We start from the raw sequence: 16,820 nt of genomic DNA, 5'->3' as shown, positions 1-16,820 counted from the left end.
TATATATGCTGTAACTAACAACGATTCAGTAGTTACTCGCTCTCCTACAAACTATCAAGTGTTAAAAAGAGTTGCAGACATCTGTGTATTAAATATTAATAACTTTAGGAAAAAAAAATTGTCAATACAATTACAGTGAAAGGTTCTTAGTAGTCACAGTTATTCATGGTTCTTATCTTCATAGTTCTCGAGTTTGAAGTGCGGGCACGGCCTTTCTGGTTCGCCTCTCGTCCACAGGATCTTCAGGTCTCCTCTTTTCTTTCCCAGTGTCAAAAATGTTCCTACAATTCAAGACCACCAAAGATTTAGAGTCAACCCTTGCGTCCACGAGATCGATTCTAGTGAATATCACAGAATGGCTACCCCAAATGGATAAAGTTGCACCAAATGCAAGATACCATGTTAACTGAGATCCCCGTAACGTAAACCTAAACTCAAGAGTTCTGTTTATTTATTTATATTAATTTTTTTTTAGTATGTATTGTGCACAACTTACCTAGTGTGAAAGGAACTATGTACAGCAAAGCTGGTTGACCATGCCCATCCATCAAGTTCAGAGCCACGTATGTGATCAGGAGACCTAAAGGGAAACATTCCAAAGAGGCAAGAAAAGGCTAAGATGATAATAATAAAATAACAAAAAATTAGCCAAATAAGCCGCCGAAAGTCTAAGAATTGTTGGATAGCCAATCTTTTGTAATTTTTTTGTAAATAGTCACCTCAACTTATTTACGGCACTCAAAAAGACAAAAATACCTAAAATATTGCAACAAATAATAATAACAATAATAATAATAATAATAATGATTTGCTAGAATATCTCAACAAATTATAAAATATGGCAACAATGCTTTGATTGCAGAACACGCGTACCTAAACCATACGCAGTCATTATCCACACAAAGTAACCCGAGCGAAGCTTCTTGTTCGCCAGCCAGTCATACCTGCACAATATTGTACAAATACACCATTAATATAAATTTCCAAAATTTATATGAACAAAAAGCTCACATCGTTAACTGTGAAATTCTAGAGCTTCATCTTTTTTTATGGAACCTAAAATTATATTAAAAGCTTCTGGTTCTGAGAAAACACCAAAAAAAAAAAAATAAATAAATAAAAAATAAAAATAAAAACCTTAGTGAGAACGCCACAACCAATCCGGGCAAGATAATGTCACCAAAGCCTATGATACTGTAACCACCCCAAGGGTCAAACATCCGTGGGATTTTTAGAAGCATTGGGATACCATCCTCGCCGCTATTGTCACCACGTGCTACCTGAACAGAACAAGATATATTGATCTTTTACTTTCCATTGATTGTTCACTGAAGTTAGTTTGTGGTTAGGAGAAACGATATCCCATTTACTATCACTCACCACTATCATCACACTCTCATGGAACCACCATTTGGAAACGAAAACCCAGAAGATGTCGTACATGAAAGCACAGCTGAGGAGAACTGTACCGACCTGATTAGAATTTCGATCAACGATACAACGTACAGTTCAGTATTCAGGGCATACATTCATATACAAGAACCATTGCAAGACCTCCAGAGTCGTACTCCATAAAGTATGAATATCAAAGTACCAGAAACAGATAACAACAATACATTCGAATTCTCACCTTAAGATTTGGTACCCGGACAATCTGAAGAACTGTAATTATGAGAGCAATACCCTGGGAAGATGTATGACCAATATATTAGTAGGCTTTTAGAATCATACCAAGTAGACTCGCACCTTTTTTTGTGCTATACACTAGAGTAACACAATCCAAAAGACATAAATAATGACACTGCACTAGTATAATCTATTTTAGAGTCAACATCAATGAAAAATCAACAAAAAGAACATGTGTGGCACTGTTATCTATTTTAGAGTATAATCTCATTATTTTAGTTAAACAGATGATACAAACTCGACATTATTAAAAACCAAAGGTTAAACTCGACATTTCACTAAAGCAGATAGTGTATATGTATCATTTTCCCATTAAAAAACGATATGTTAATGTATCCATGTAGTCAAAATGTAATAGTGACAACTAAGTATCAATTTGTTGCTGCATTTATAAAAATGCAGCAAACTTCACCTGATTAGGTAGAGCACTTAACAATCAAGTGTTAAACTGAAAATCTAAGAAACTAAAAAGTAGAAAGAGAATAAGAAAGCTTTTTGTGGCTGCTTACCAGGATATCTTGACCTATCCAAGCAAAAGAGACACGTCGATAAACTGCCCAAACCACAGCGAGGACAATGCAAAAGGGGCAAACTGCCAGTGTTAGATGTGAAAGAGCTCCAATGAGAGGCACTTTGATATACGTTTCGCCAGCATGTTTAAACCATCTGAAACTATATTTGCTTAATCGTCAGATTCATATTGTAAACAATGTACCAAAAAAAAAATATGCAACTAGATAATCCTGAGCAAGACTTCCAGTAATTTCTTACTATCTGCTGTACTCAAATGCATATACCATCATATTGGAAACATATGCTCTCTGAACCGACATACACAATAAAGTAAAAAATAAATAAATAAATCATCAGTTTTTTAATGTTCATTTCTACTTTACATACCCAACGCAAATATAAATCCAATCAAGTCTCAAAAAGAAATCCATCTTAATGTAATCGCACTCCTTATCAGAGTCATTGTAGGCTACAACTCATAATCCAACATCGATAGAATTGATCATATTTCAAGAAGACATATATCAAATGCCAGTTGCAAAATCAAGAAAACAAGAAAGAATAAATATTGCTGTAATAAAATTGGGGGTAAAAGGAAGAAAATATTATCCCTAAGAAGATTACTAGCCTGATCAGAGTTCATGTGATTAATGAACCGGTAGTAGTTTATGAGACCTACTTAAAAATGCAAAGTGAATGGCAATAATGAAAAACTGACGGAAAGGAATAGAACACATACCAGGACAACAAAGCCACCAAACAAGTTTGCAGGCCCTGTAAAAAGAGAACAAATGAAGACCCGGAAAATGTCTCAAAATGATTAAAATTTGACACATAAACATTGAGTCATCAATTGGAGAGCATTTTATTATGCATATAGTTGACGGAATGTATGAGTGCAAAAAAAAAAAAAAAAACGTGTGCTTATGTTATGCTAAAAAGAGATGTCAATGAGACAGAACTTTGCTTCCCACAGAGTCATAATTAGGACATGTATTCAGTTTATTTTGAATTGAGCACCTACAGCCACTTGGTAGAAGAAAACCTTATCACAAGTTTGAGTTTATACGATTAGCAGAAGCAATGACTAATAAGGTCTTTGGGGGAAGCACTGTTTTCTTACTGGTCTTTATCTCAAACTTGTAATTTTTAATGGAAGAAAGTTTAGGTGATATATATTCATGGTCACATACATATATTAACTGATGAACATATTTGTCCATCTACGAATAATGCAAAATATGGCCACACCTCTACGCCGCCAATGCAAAACAGGACCACCAAAACCTCGACAAACCAGAACGACATAAGCTTGTAAAGCATAACCAAGAAGCCAGAGGCAAACACAACAAAGAGAACCGCCGCTGTGATATTAATATCCACGTAGCCAGACGATTCTTCTCCTTCTGAGTTCAGAGTTTCCTCTGAAGCATCCTGGAAGAACATTCATGCATAATCTCAATGAAAATCTTCTTAAACCTATATAACATAGATATACAGTGAAGTGCAAGATGTAACCTTTAATAGCTTGTCGTGCTCGAGTGCTGATTCTCGTGCAGTCCATGCGGACCAATAAGACCCACATAAGATGGTACCAACAGCCATAAGCCAAAGAAACACTTCGGCAACGTCGACCAGAGGACGCAAGGGAGAGTACAGCTGCACAGACACTGAAGAAAGGGGGTTGATTTGTGCAAAAGAGATAATAAATAAAAATAAAGGAATGAAGATACACTTCATTCTGGGATACCAAAGCCAAGAAATTATATAGACTCCATCGTAAGCACAAGAAAAGAATCATACCTCTAGACTTGTTTTTAATGTCATTTTCCAAACGTATACCAGCATCCTGAGGGAGCATTACAATAGGTATGCTTATATTTACATCAGTTTCGTTCACTTCGCACACCATCTTGAAAAGCTCTGTAGAAGGTGCAACGTGTGAAGAAAAATAAAAATTGGATACAGTCAGACAACTAATCTTACAACGATGCAAGCTTACAAGATCGAAATGAGAATAATTGAAGACATCTTAACAATGTTATTAGTTGGACAAAGCACCGAAGATTAATATTTAATAAACGAAACTAATCAATGTCATTAGTTGGGCTAAGCACAGAAGATTGTTACCTAATAACAAAACAAAATAAACAGGCAGACAGAGAACAAATCACAAACTATCAGATTGCGAATACCTGTTCGGTAATTTATGATGAGAACAGCTGAGGCGTGGGCGTTTTCAGCAATATTTGCCTTTCTCGTGAAACTGCAGTGTCCTCGGTGCACCAGAACAATCTCCCCTGAAAGCTACCAAAAAAGCCACAACTTCCACATTATGAATCACACAAAGAATTTCCTCTCCGTTTCAGTTTCCTTTCGGAAAATGCAAGCTTTAGAGGTTGGAAAAGTTTGTATGTCAAATTTAAAAGCAGACTAAGAATACATTTTTCTTTGGCGCGCTGCAGAAATCAGGAGGATCTGCCAAAACTACTTTGGTATGGTTAGCACGCCTTTCCTTTGATTCTAAGGTCGGCCCAAATCGAGCCCCAACTCCCACATTTTCAATAACCTCGATGTCATCAACCCAAGTCGGGACTTTTACCTGTAAAAAATTAGTGCTTGCTTTTAGCACAACACTACAGAATTTATGAAAGATGTCATGTCTTCCCTACAGCTATGGGCTCAGTTCAGAGTCTACTAGTGACGTGACAAATTACTTGAGTTGAAAACTGGTTTTAATGAGAAATTTAAGTCATAGTTAAACTATTTTTACCTCTTCTCCTTTTACTAGTAGATTTATAACATTACATTTTGGGCTTATAGTAAGGAAATTATTTATCAGAGGGGCTAATATATGAATCTTTTTCAAATAACTTCTAGCGAAAGTTCTCTTTAATTTTCAGGGAAAACCTAACAAGGCACTTAAAACAAGAGAAACCAGAAAGACGGCCAAAGTTTAAAGATTTGAAACAGACGAGAGGGACTGCTTAGTGATAAGCACCATCGCCACTCAAATAAAAATTCATCGTGTGTGTGTGTGTGTGTGTGTGTGTATATATATATATATATATATATAAATATTATGTCTTAATTTAAAAAAAATTGATTTAAAAAATGAATAGAACAAATTTCCCGTCACATAATCATGACTACTTTCATACACACAGTTTGGTTATTTAATTTAACTACCAGAAACGATAAGTTTGACTTGATAAGCATGTGACAAAGCTGTCCAGTCGTCAAACACAAAACTGAGTTCAATTTCTGTTCTTATTTTTGTAACTTTTAAGTATGAATAAAAAAACTGCGAAATCCATATATGTAAACTTTATTTTCTTGTCTAAATAAATCCCACTCTTCCAAAGAAGGTTGATTACGAAAGTAATTATATCACAGAAAGGAAAATTAATAGGGCTCAATTACAGCATGAACTGAGCTAAGTTCATCGTATCGAGCGACAAGACAGACCAAAGAAATCCAAAAATAGAAAGTTTTCCTCGTTTTTGCTTTCCTTTTTTTTTACCTCACCTATCAAACAGAAAGTCCACTGGTAAAGAAAACAATACTTAAATCCAAATAAACTGAGAATTTAGGGATTCTTACGAGAACGAAGTTGTTATTGCAACCAGGTCTTTTGGGAGCAATATTGTCGTGGTGTACTATATCACCAGCTGAGCCGAGCTTCACGAGAACGGCCATAGCCAGAAGAAACGTAAGCAAGCCTCTTAGCCATGAATCCATTTTTTTCCGCTTCCAATCGCAATCAAACAATAAAAAGTACTGAATAAACAAAATAATTAAAAAAAAAAAAGGTTTTCTTAGGGTTTGGGTTTCCAGAAAGAAAGAAAGAGAATTTTGGAAGAAGACGAATGAGAAAATTGAAATGAAAGCAAAGCAAAGGAAAGGAAAAGGAAATATCGTCGAGTGGCTCTGATGGTAAATATATGCAAATTGGAAAGAGATTAGGATCGTTTTAAATTCTTAAATTATTTATTTTTTCGATTTGTCGTTTTTGACTCGTCGAACAGATATGGGAAAGAAGAGCGTGTTTGGGTGCTGTTTTGTTGCGAAGCCGTTGAACTCGCTTTTCCCTTCGGATTTGGAGGCTATTTCTCAATCGCGTTTGTGACGCGTATGATCTACGCACCAATGGGAAGAGAGAGTGGACTTTTTGTACTTGGTTATGGGATTTTAAGTAATTAAAATATTTTATTACCATAGTTTACTATTACTTGTTGTACGGTACTACAACAAAATCCTCTCTCACCTGATTTGAGAGCGCTAACCACACATATCAGATCATAGTTTAGAGGAATTATCAGGTAATGAAATATATAAATAATCAAGTCACATCTGACCATTTATTTATTATTATTGCTGTCGATTCTCATTGTACTTTTTTTGTCACTGATAAGGAGTGAAATGTACCGATTAAGTTCCTGGTTTGATCCAATTAGTTTGTCATTTTCGTTATCTATCGAATATTTTTTTTAAAAGATTATGAATGTGTTTGTGAAATGAATTTTTTTTTTTTTTAGGGAAAGAGGTCTGATCTCATTAAAAGGAAGAATAGGACAGAATATCCTTCTGAATACAAGCCTCTAGCCACACAGGGCTTACCAGACACGAGAAATCGTCATCTAGGCGAGTAAGACGAGTTTTTGCGATACAATTTGCAGCCTCATTACAAACCCGAGGCGCCCAAAAACAGGAAATAGAAAGAGAATCAATAAGAGCCAAAATCCCTTGGATCAGGGAGCCTTGAAGACTCCGAGTGTTCCGACTCCCAATAAGCTGCGTGGCCCGCAGACAGTCCGACTCAACCGCAGCGACTCACAACCCGCTGGAATGCACAAATCGCAGCCCCTCTGCAATGGCTCTACACTCGGCAGTAAGAGCAGAATCGACCTCCTCCAACAGTACGCCTGTCACGCCAACCACCTCGCCGAAGTGGTCTCGAACAACTCCCCTCAACGCCTCGCGTTTAGTAACCCTGTCCCAAGCGGCGTCTACATTCAATTTCAGCGTCCCCTCCCTCGGCCGAGCCCAGGAGTCCCGACGCAACTCTGATGGCGAGTTCCCCGTAGTCAGCCTCTGGGCATGTTCCTTGAAGCTCGTTAACCAGCTAGCCACCTCGGTCACCCATGCCTCCGGAAGTCTGACTTGGCCATCGAAAAGACGCCGATTACGGTCAGACCACGAAGCCCAAACCAATCCACAAAACAGCTCCAAGTCCGTCACAGATAAGCACTCTGAGGCACGTCTACAAATCTCCTGGAATGGTAGCGAACTTGTCTTCTCGGCCCATCTACATAGCAGCGATGATCGCCAAATCGCTTGGGCCCGCTCGCAACTCCACGTCGCATGGAGAGCATTCTCCGGGAGTTCTCCACAGAAGCTGCAGAAGGGTAGGCATGGAACGCCTCGTTGCCAAAGGTTCCCACAAGTTGGGAGGGTGTCGTGCCAACACCTCCATATGAGGTGTTTGATATTCGGTGGAATAGACAAACCCCAGAGTTTCCCCCACCACGCGGCGTCCGATGTTGACGAGGAAGACGACCCCTGAATTCCTTCCAACCGTGCGAGCCGGTACCCCGAGCGAACCGAGTACACCTCATTTTCCTCGTAATGCCAAACAAGGCGATCATGCTCAGTGCCTACCCCAAGAGGGATCTTCATCACCGCCTCCACATCATAAGGGACCATAATCGCTTCAAGGAGTTCACGATTCCACGAACCACCTTCCACAAAATCAGCCACCCGCCAGGGAAAATCATCGTCGGGTGCCATAGAGAGCAAGGAGAATGCACCATTCCTCGGCAACCAAGGAGTAGCAAAGGCCCGCACATTACCTTCTCCGATTTGCCACCTAATACCTTTGCGAAGCAACTCCAATCCCCAACAAAGGCTCTTACAAAGATATGAGTAGTGGCCCTTACTTTCAAGATCAAGCACCGACGTAAGCGGAAAATACTTTGTCTTGAACACACGCGCCATTAAGCATTGTGGGTGTTGAATCATTCGCCACACTTGGCGTCCAATAAGAGCCCAGTTAAAGTCGCCTAGGTCCTTGAAACCCAAACCCCCTTCTTTCTTCGGACGGGTAAGAAAATCCCAACGCTTCCAATGGATTTTCCGCTTGTCTTCCGAACCTCCCCACCAAAATCGAGCGATCAGCCCATGAAGCTCATTAATAAGCATAGAAGGAAGTTTGAAAAGACTCATCGTATAAGTCGGAATTGCTTGGACAACCGCCTTCACCAAGACCTCTCTTCCCTCGACCGAGAACATTCGCGCTCTCCACGACCGAAGTTGCTTTTGGACCCGGTGCGAGATGTTGCTAAAGATCCAGAGTTTTTGTCTCCCGGTCCGAACCGGCATACCCAAATAACTTTCCATCTCCGTCGTGTGGGTAATGCCGATGGCGTCTGAGATGCTTGCCGCTTCCTCCACCGAGATATTACGAGAGCAACAGAACGCCGATTTCTCCAAGTTAACGAGTTGACCCGTACCCTTCTCGTAGATAGCCAATATGGTACGGAAAGCGGAATAGCATTTCGTATCTGCGCTGCAAAATAGCAGACTATCGTCGGCAAAAAGGAGGTGTGTAATGACAGGGGCACCCGGGCTGCAAGAGAACCTCGTCCATAAGCCTAGCCTTTCTTGTCCACGAATGAGCGCCGAAAGCCCTTCCGCACACAAGAGGAAGAGATAGGGCGATAAGGAGCAGCCTTGGCGCAAGCCCCGGCTCGGCTTGATGGAGCTTCTCACTCTCCCATTGATGACGATTGAGAAGACCGGAGTGGAAATACAATCAAGCACAACCGCCACAAGCTTGGGTCCGAATCCAACTCTCCTCAACATAGCCTCTATAAAACCCCACTCAACCCGATCGTATGCTTTACTCATGTCCAACTTAAGAGATAGAACCCCGGCTTTCCCTTTTGTTTTCATTTTGATCGAATGGAGGAGCTCGTACGCAATGGCAACGTTATCCGAGATAAGACGCCCGGGGACAAAGGCACTTTGGGCTTCGGATATGATCAAAGGAAGAACCCCTTTAATTCTATTCGCCACCGCTTTCGTCACAAGCTTGAGGAGCACGTTGCATAAACTAATGGGACGGTAGTCTCCCACTCGGCACGGATTCTTCACCTTCGGGATTAGGACGATATTAGTCGCGTTCCAATTTTTTGCACTCTCCCCCCGGTTCAAGATCTCAAGGCACTCCTTACGAACCGCCGGGCCTACTACCTCCCAATTCCTTTGAAAGAAAAGGGCATGGAATCCATCAGGGCCCGGGGCCTTGCGCGGCCCCATCGCCTTAAGGGCCCGATCGACATCCTCGCCCGAGAAATCTTCGTCCAACATCTCCTTGTACCCCTCTGGAAACCGGGTCACATCTCCCTCAGTTATCACACGGAAGTCCCCTTCTGACGCGCCATTGGAAGCGAAGACTTCCTCGAAATACTTCTCGAACACTGCCCTCACTTCCCCTTCAGTACTAACCCAAGCCCCAGAATCCGTGAGAATACCTTTCAGAGAATTCTGACTTTTCCTTCTCGAGGCTCTCCCATGGAAATAGGTTGAGTTTTTATTAGGGCTGTACAAAACCGAACCGAAAATCGGATAAAACCGATATCCAAACCGAACCAAAACCGAAATTTGGAGCCACGTCAGCTAACCGAAATTCGGATTCGGATAACCGATCCGGTTTACAAAAATGGACCGGATATCAGATTTGATTTTGGGAAAATCTGGATATCGGTTATTTAACCGATTTTTTTTAATTAAAAATAAATATATATTAAAAAAAAGGGTAATTAAGCTATATAGCCTCCTGAAAATAGGCAATTTATTTTTAGCCCAGATTTTGTTAATAAATGGTAAATAGCCAGGAGGATTTATTTACAGCCAAAATATGACTAGACTGGAAATATTTTGAGCACGAAAATTCTAGAAATTATGAATATATGGAAGACAAAATAATATCAATAAATGAAGAATATATTTACAGAGTTTAACCACGAAAATAGATACTAATTACCTAAAGTCAACGCTAAAAACTTCCAAAAACATAACAATAAATGGGCTATTAATTTTCAAAATCTGCAGGAAATTTCAAATTTGAAAACTTCCCTATTCGGTTTCTGCGAATTAAATAAGGGCAAAAGTGTAAACCTAATTTAATTAATAAGCTGCCACGTAAGCAATATGGCTATTTACAGCATATTAACGAAAGGTTGGCCAATTTTAAATCGCTACACATTATGTGGCTTAAGCAGCCAATTTTTTGTAAAAACAAAGACTTGACCTAATTTTGAGACAGACCTAGCGTTTTTATTTTTTTCCCAAATCAGATTTTGCAGAAGTGGAAGCACTAAATGATTCTAAGCAATTTGTTTTGGGTAAGATAATTAATTTGATATTTTATTTGACATATTCATTTGTTGTTTGTTTATTAAAACAAATTTATTTTAAATTTATGTCATTATTATTAACAGATGATGGTCAAGTTGTCATAGAAGAACAAACTTCTCATATATCAACTCCTACTGCTACTACAACTTGATTCTGTGATCTATAAAAGTAACATACAAATTCAATTGTTGTATGGTTTATTATGATCATTAGGGTTATAATTTTAATTTTTATATTATGATATTTACATGTGCAGGTAGTTGGAGATGAGTGTCCTTTTGAATTTTATTTTTTTACTCAGTTTTAGATTATGTATTGTCATTTTGGAGCTTTATAAGAGTCGTTTATACTCGTTTTTTGAATTTTTACAAACCGGATTTGGATTTTAGAAACTAGATATCCATTTTATAAAACTGGATATTAAACTAGATATGAAATTTTACAAACTGAATAACCGAATTTTAAAAATTGGATACTGGACTGGATACTGGATTTAAGAAACCGGATAACCGAATATTCGGATAACCGAATTTCGCTTTTAGACTAAATTGGACCGGATACTGGACCGAGTTTTTAAAAACCGAAAATTCGGATTCGGATACTAAAAATGTCAAAAACCGAACCGAACCGATCCAGTTTCACCCCTAGTTTTATCCCCGCCCTTGAGCCAGTCAACCCGGGCCCGCTGCTGCCAATAGTGCTCTTGGACGAGGATGAGAGACTCAAGGTCTTTGCCAATTCTCCTCGCCTCCCTGCAATTGTAGCTGGAACGTACCTCTGAGTTGAGCCTTTCGAGTCGGCTAGAAAGCTCTCGAATTCACTGCGCGCGATGACCAAACGAAACCCGAGCCCATTCACGCAGCGCCACCCGGCATCGGTTGAGCCCCTCCGTACACCTTCCACTGCCACTATCCACAGCGTGGCCCCAAGCGTGCTATACCACCTCCGCACACTCAACATTAGTGATCCAACCCGGCTCGAAAGCCCACCGCCTCTTGGTTCTCGAGCTAGCAGCCACCACCGGGCCTCGCTGCTCCGTATCGATGACGATCACCCGATGGTCGGACCCATGGAAGCCAAGAACCTCCACGAAGGCTGTTGGGAACATCGCCCTCCACCCCGGATTCGCGACGGCTCGGTCAAGCCGACATTGAACATTCTTAGCACCGCTTTGCTTGTTATCCCAAGTTAACAACTCCCCGCTGAACCCCAAATCATGAAGGTCACAGTCCTCCAGCGCCTCCCCGAATCGAGCCATGTCGCTCGCTCGTCTTCTCGTGTTGCTCACGTGTTCGAAGTCAAAGAGAACCTCGTTGAAGTCCCCCGCACAAAGCCATGGCTCCGAACCACTCCCATGGAGCCGCCTAAGAAGCTCCCAACACACATGTCGCTTCGACTCGTCCGATTCGCCGTAGAAGCCAGTAAATCTCCAACAAGCTCCTTGACCATCTCCAACTAACTCTTCGATATGCCCCTTGCTATAGCTCCGGATAGTGACCACCACTTCTTCCGCCCATAACAGGTATAAACCCCCACTCCGCCCCCTCGCGGGCACACCAAATCCCTCAGTGTAACCCAGGCTTCTCTTTAAACGATCAACCCGTACTCCTCTTAATTTTGTCTCCGAAAGAAAGAGGAGGTCCGGGACCCGCTCACGGATAAGATTCTGTAAGCGGCCCATCGCCCGTGGGTTGCCCAACCCCCGGGCGTTCCAACATATGAGTTTCATTGGGTCCGGTCAGCCCGCCCATGGCCGGCCGCCGATAAATTAGTGTGTGGTAGTACCAACTCCCTTCCATCAGTAGTGTTCGTGAGGTCCACCGCCCCCGACTCACTGTTCGGAAAAAGCTCCCCCCCCCCCCCTCCCCTCTCTGCCAAGTCCAACCTCCTCATCGCCGCTCCCTTCAACTCCTTCTCGCCGGCGTTTGCTTCCACGGGCCGATGCTAGAGATTCCCGTCTCGTCTTGGCCATTGGAGTTGAGTTAGTGCTTATATTTGGCGTGAATGTCGCACGGAAGGATTCGCGTATTTGTGCCACAAGCTTTGGATCGGGCCCAACTACATGGCTCCCATCCCCTTGTACCCCCCATAACAGGTATAAACCTCCGCTCCGCCCCCTCGCGGGCACACCAAATCCCTCTGTGTAACCCATGCTTCTCTTTAAACGATCAACCCGTACTCCTCTTAATTTTGTCTCCGAAAGAAAGAGGAGGTCCGGGACCCGCTCACGGATAAGATTCCGTAAGCGGCCCATCGCCCGTGGGTTGCCCAACCCCCGGGCGTTCCAACATATGAGTTTCATTGGGTCCGGTCAGCCCGCCCATGGCCAGCCGCCGATAAATTAGTGTGTGGTAGTACCAACTCCCTTCCATCAGTAGTGTTCGTGAGGTCCACCGCCCCCGACTCACTGTTCGGAAAAAGCTCCCCCCCCCCCCCCTCTGCCAAGTCCAACCTCCTCATCGCCGCTCCCTTCAACTCCTTCTCGCCGGCGTTTGCTTCCACGGGCCGATGCTGGAGATTCCCGTCTCGTCTTGGCCATTGGAGTTGAGTTAGTGCTTATATTTGGCGTGAATGTCGCACGGAAGGATTCGCGTATTTGTGCCACAAGCTTTGGATCGGGCCCAACTACATGACTCCCATCCCCTTGTACCCCCCACCCCTACAAAGGTGGGCTCTTGCTGCAGGCTCTCCTTTGGCCCATTAGTGGGTCTCAGATCCACAGACGCCAAATGTGAATCAGGGCCTCTAACCGCCAGGTCATCCCTCTTGGAGGCCAAATGGGCCGAGTTAATTGCAGACTCCAGGCCCAACTCCTCAGAAAAACCCACACGTTTACCAGCTTCCCCAAGGTCCATTTTGTCTCCACATGCTTTACGTCTTACCCTCCTCACCGTGTCAGATTTTTGACTCAGACAAAAGGAATTCCTAGAAGAGGGCTTCTGAGAAATCCCTTTTCCCTGCTTCAGGGCCCGATCTCCAGGGATATCATGATGGGGGAAAGGTGTGACCTTTTCAGCTCCCAGAAGCCTGTCATCTCTACCCACGTCTTACACCGCGGAGCTACCACCACCTCGTTTGTCGCACCCCACCTGCTCCAAACGCGAACCTGCGCGATTGGGACCCACGCGTTCTGTCTCCTCCGCCCTGCCATTGCCCTCCTTTACTTCCGGCCATGGCCTCTTCCCCAGGTTTGATTTCCGCTCCGCAAACTCAAAGCAGTTCAGCCATTGGGATTTGGAGTCAAGCCAAGGGCCAAACAGGGCGACCTCAGGAAAGCCCTGTTTCCGAACAACCCGCGTCTCCGACGCAGAACACTAGGAGCTTTCGTGCCCTAAACATCCACATTTAAAGCACAATAATCCAAGGTTCTCATATCTCGCTTGGATCCACAGAGCACGGCCATCTTTCCTGTCGACGAAGAAACCCGGAAACAGAGGAGAAGAAACTGTCACCTCTACCTTAAGTCTCACAAAAGGACCAAACCGGTTCAGCTGGTTCAGATTACCCTCAAGAAATACACCAAAAAGCCCAACAAATTTTTTAATACTCTGGGCATGGATGAAATCGGGGGGAAGCCCACACAATCTGACCCAAAACGGAGATGTGGACAAGACGATCTCCTCGATTGGCAGATTTTCTGGCCAGGAACGCACCACCATCTGCGCTCCCCTCATCGTCCATGGTCGTCTTGCTAAGAATGCCTCCCGATCAGAGCGAAGCTAAGAAGGAAGACTCCCGGGCTGAGCTCCTTGACCGACCATTTCCCTGTGCTCTGCCACGCCTTCGACAGAGCAGCCATGAACGTATTCTTTCGCAAAGGCTTTGTAGAAAGGATTTTAGCCAACAGGACCTCCGCATTAGGCCTAGGATTTTCCGAGTTCTGAGAAGACTCAGCAAGCGACAGTTCCGACGCAAGCAAGGTCAAGGTCTGATCTTCATGCATACCTACATCTACTTCCTTATCCCCTGGCGCACCTTGGGACGACAACGTAGAGTCACTCATTTCGAGACGGAGGCTTGGTTACAGCGACCACCCTCCAGGGACCAACGGCTATCCCACCGGAATAGTTTTACTCAAAGGGATGTACGGAAAGAAAAGTCAATCGTACGGAGAGATCTGTGTCCAAACATTTTCCCACGTGTTTGTGAAATGAATTGGATTACATGTAATTACAATTTCCGTACAACACTTCTAATTGCAAGTAAAACGCTGAGTAAAAAAATTATGCTTGGCATGTAATATTAATTTAATAAATGGTTTATGAGTTTGAATCGAGGGCCTTATTTCTTTCGCATATAAATAGTAAATAGAAAAGTTATTAATTTATTTAAGTTGGTAACGACTTTCATAAAGAGTTTTAAGATATATTTCAAAAAAGTATTAGGTTTCTGTTTATTTGAGAGATGACTTTATTCCCTCGATAGATGAGCATGGGTTTGGCTTGATTTTCTTCCTTGCACATTTAACGCCAAATATTTATTCTTATTAATTACATTCTTATTCTTCCTATTTTAATACACCCTTCCTGAGTCAGCATTTCATAAAAGTTTTTCCTCTTATCTTCTAATTTGATTCTATGTACCTTTCTTCAATTCTATAATGAAATTATGAAACCACGTATTTTAGGAAAAATATCAATAATATTTTTGTGTTTAATCGAAATGCGAGATTTTTTTTTTCAAAAATATCGTTTATTTTCTATCAGTTTAGTATAAATGATATAAATTTCTCCAAAAAATATGTAATATATAAAATACCACCATTTTCGTATATTTTTAATAAATAAATTTTAAACTTTCCAAAATATCCCGAATGAAATAACTTTTTATTTTCTATTTATATATATATATATATAATTAAATTAAAAAATTTCTTTATAAAAAGCTCTGGATTTTTTTTATAAAGAGAGCTTTTGATTTTTTTACATAAAATTGTAAATAAATATTTATTTTATTAAGGGTATTTTGATAAGTTTAATTTTTTTTGTAAAAAATAAACGAAAATTGTGGTATCTACAATATAACATATTTTTAGGGGAAATATTATCATTTATATTAGAATTAATGACACTTTTGCCCCCTGATGTAACGCGTTCCTGACAATCAACCGCCTAATATATAAAAACGACCACTTTTGGCCTCAATATTATGTGCTATAACATAGGTGGACCTTCCGTCTAATTGAAGCCCAAAACGTCAGTTAAAGTGGCACGTGTTAGGCACATGTTCAGGATATTACCAAAATGTCCTTATAACATTTTGAATCCATCTCCCCCAAATCAATTTCTTTCTTCTTCCCCAAATCGAAGCAGCTAGGGTTTCATTCTTCATTTTCAGACTCGAGCTGGAGGTCTCTGTGGCGTGGCGTGGCGTGAGCGACGAATCGAGTCCAAGGTGTGGTCGCGATGGAGAGTAGTCACAGCAGCGCGTCAACTCGCAAGAAAGGCCGCGTGATTGTTGACCAGATGGTGGTGCCGCGGCCAACTTGTCCGTGCGGTTTGAGTGCCGTCGAGAGGTTATCACGGACTGGGCATAACCCTTCAAGGCGATTTCTCGGATGTCCTCTGTACAAGGTAAGTTTCTCGTCTCTATGTATTAGACAATGCGACATGGCATTTATTTGGCCCTAAGACCATGGTGTATTATCTTGTCGATAAAAAAAGGACTAGTGTATTATTACCATTAAAGCGAAAATAAATCAAAACCAAATTTTGTTTCTCGTCTTATGCTCAATAAATCTGTTTTGATTGTGATCTTAGAATTTACTCTGCATTTTATTCGATTTCTCAATGTCTACTGGTATCAATATGTTTTCATTTTATTCAATTTCTCAATATGTCTGCATTTTTTTTCTTAGTACCTGCACTGTCTATAATATTCATAGAATCGAAAGAAATTACATATTTGAGATTGTACAATGTATTTCGAAAGTAATATTTGAGATTGTTACTTGTATTCAACAGAATAGAAACTCACAAGGTTGCGGCTTCTTTGAATGGTTGGACCCCCCTACGTCACAGTCGTCGCAAGTTCAAGACGGGATTGATGTACATGTACAAGGTTTGGCAAATGACGTGAAGATCACCGATATTACCGATAACATGATGATGTTGATAGCTAGTGAATCTTTGAAAATAAAGATACTGCTTTGTGTGATTGTCGTTCTTTTATGTATGATTTTGATCAAGTAAAATCAAGTG

General features: G+C 41.5%; 2 protein-coding genes across 2 annotated transcripts; both read right to left on the bottom strand.

The window, feature by feature from the left end:
• Positions 1-86: 86 nt before the first annotated feature.
• Positions 87-6,120, bottom strand: LOC149401586 (signal peptide peptidase-like 4). Its single transcript, XM_089611947.1, has 14 exons — positions 5,803-6,120; positions 4,643-4,801; positions 4,395-4,506; positions 4,003-4,122; positions 3,718-3,869; positions 3,451-3,633; positions 2,939-2,973; positions 2,196-2,358; positions 1,631-1,684; positions 1,381-1,473; positions 1,138-1,280; positions 874-944; positions 497-580; positions 87-281 (listed from the first exon to the last, which is right to left on the bottom strand). The coding sequence occupies exons 1-14, from the start codon at positions 5,938-5,940 to the stop codon at positions 160-162; spliced, it is 1,629 nt and encodes a 542-aa protein (XP_089468073.1). The 5' UTR covers positions 5,941-6,120; the 3' UTR covers positions 87-159.
• A 912-nt stretch (positions 6,121-7,032) lies between these two features.
• LOC149401585 (uncharacterized) lies at positions 7,033-12,301 on the bottom strand. The gene is made up of 3 exons (XM_089610798.1): positions 11,593-12,301; positions 11,396-11,522; positions 7,033-9,802 (listed from the first exon to the last, which is right to left on the bottom strand). Exons 1-3 carry the CDS (start codon positions 12,299-12,301, stop codon positions 7,033-7,035), a joined length of 3,606 nt encoding a protein of 1,201 aa, XP_089466924.1.
• Positions 12,302-16,820: the final 4,519 nt, after the last annotated feature.

This window comes from Urtica dioica, chromosome 4 (genome assembly GCF_054948205.1).
Source record: "Urtica dioica subsp. dioica isolate 48M chromosome 4, U.dioica_male_clone48M_v1_H2, whole genome shotgun sequence".
Classification (NCBI taxonomy): domain Eukaryota; kingdom Viridiplantae; phylum Streptophyta; class Magnoliopsida; order Rosales; family Urticaceae; genus Urtica; species Urtica dioica.
This window is presented reverse-complemented; position numbering and strand designations above follow the sequence as displayed.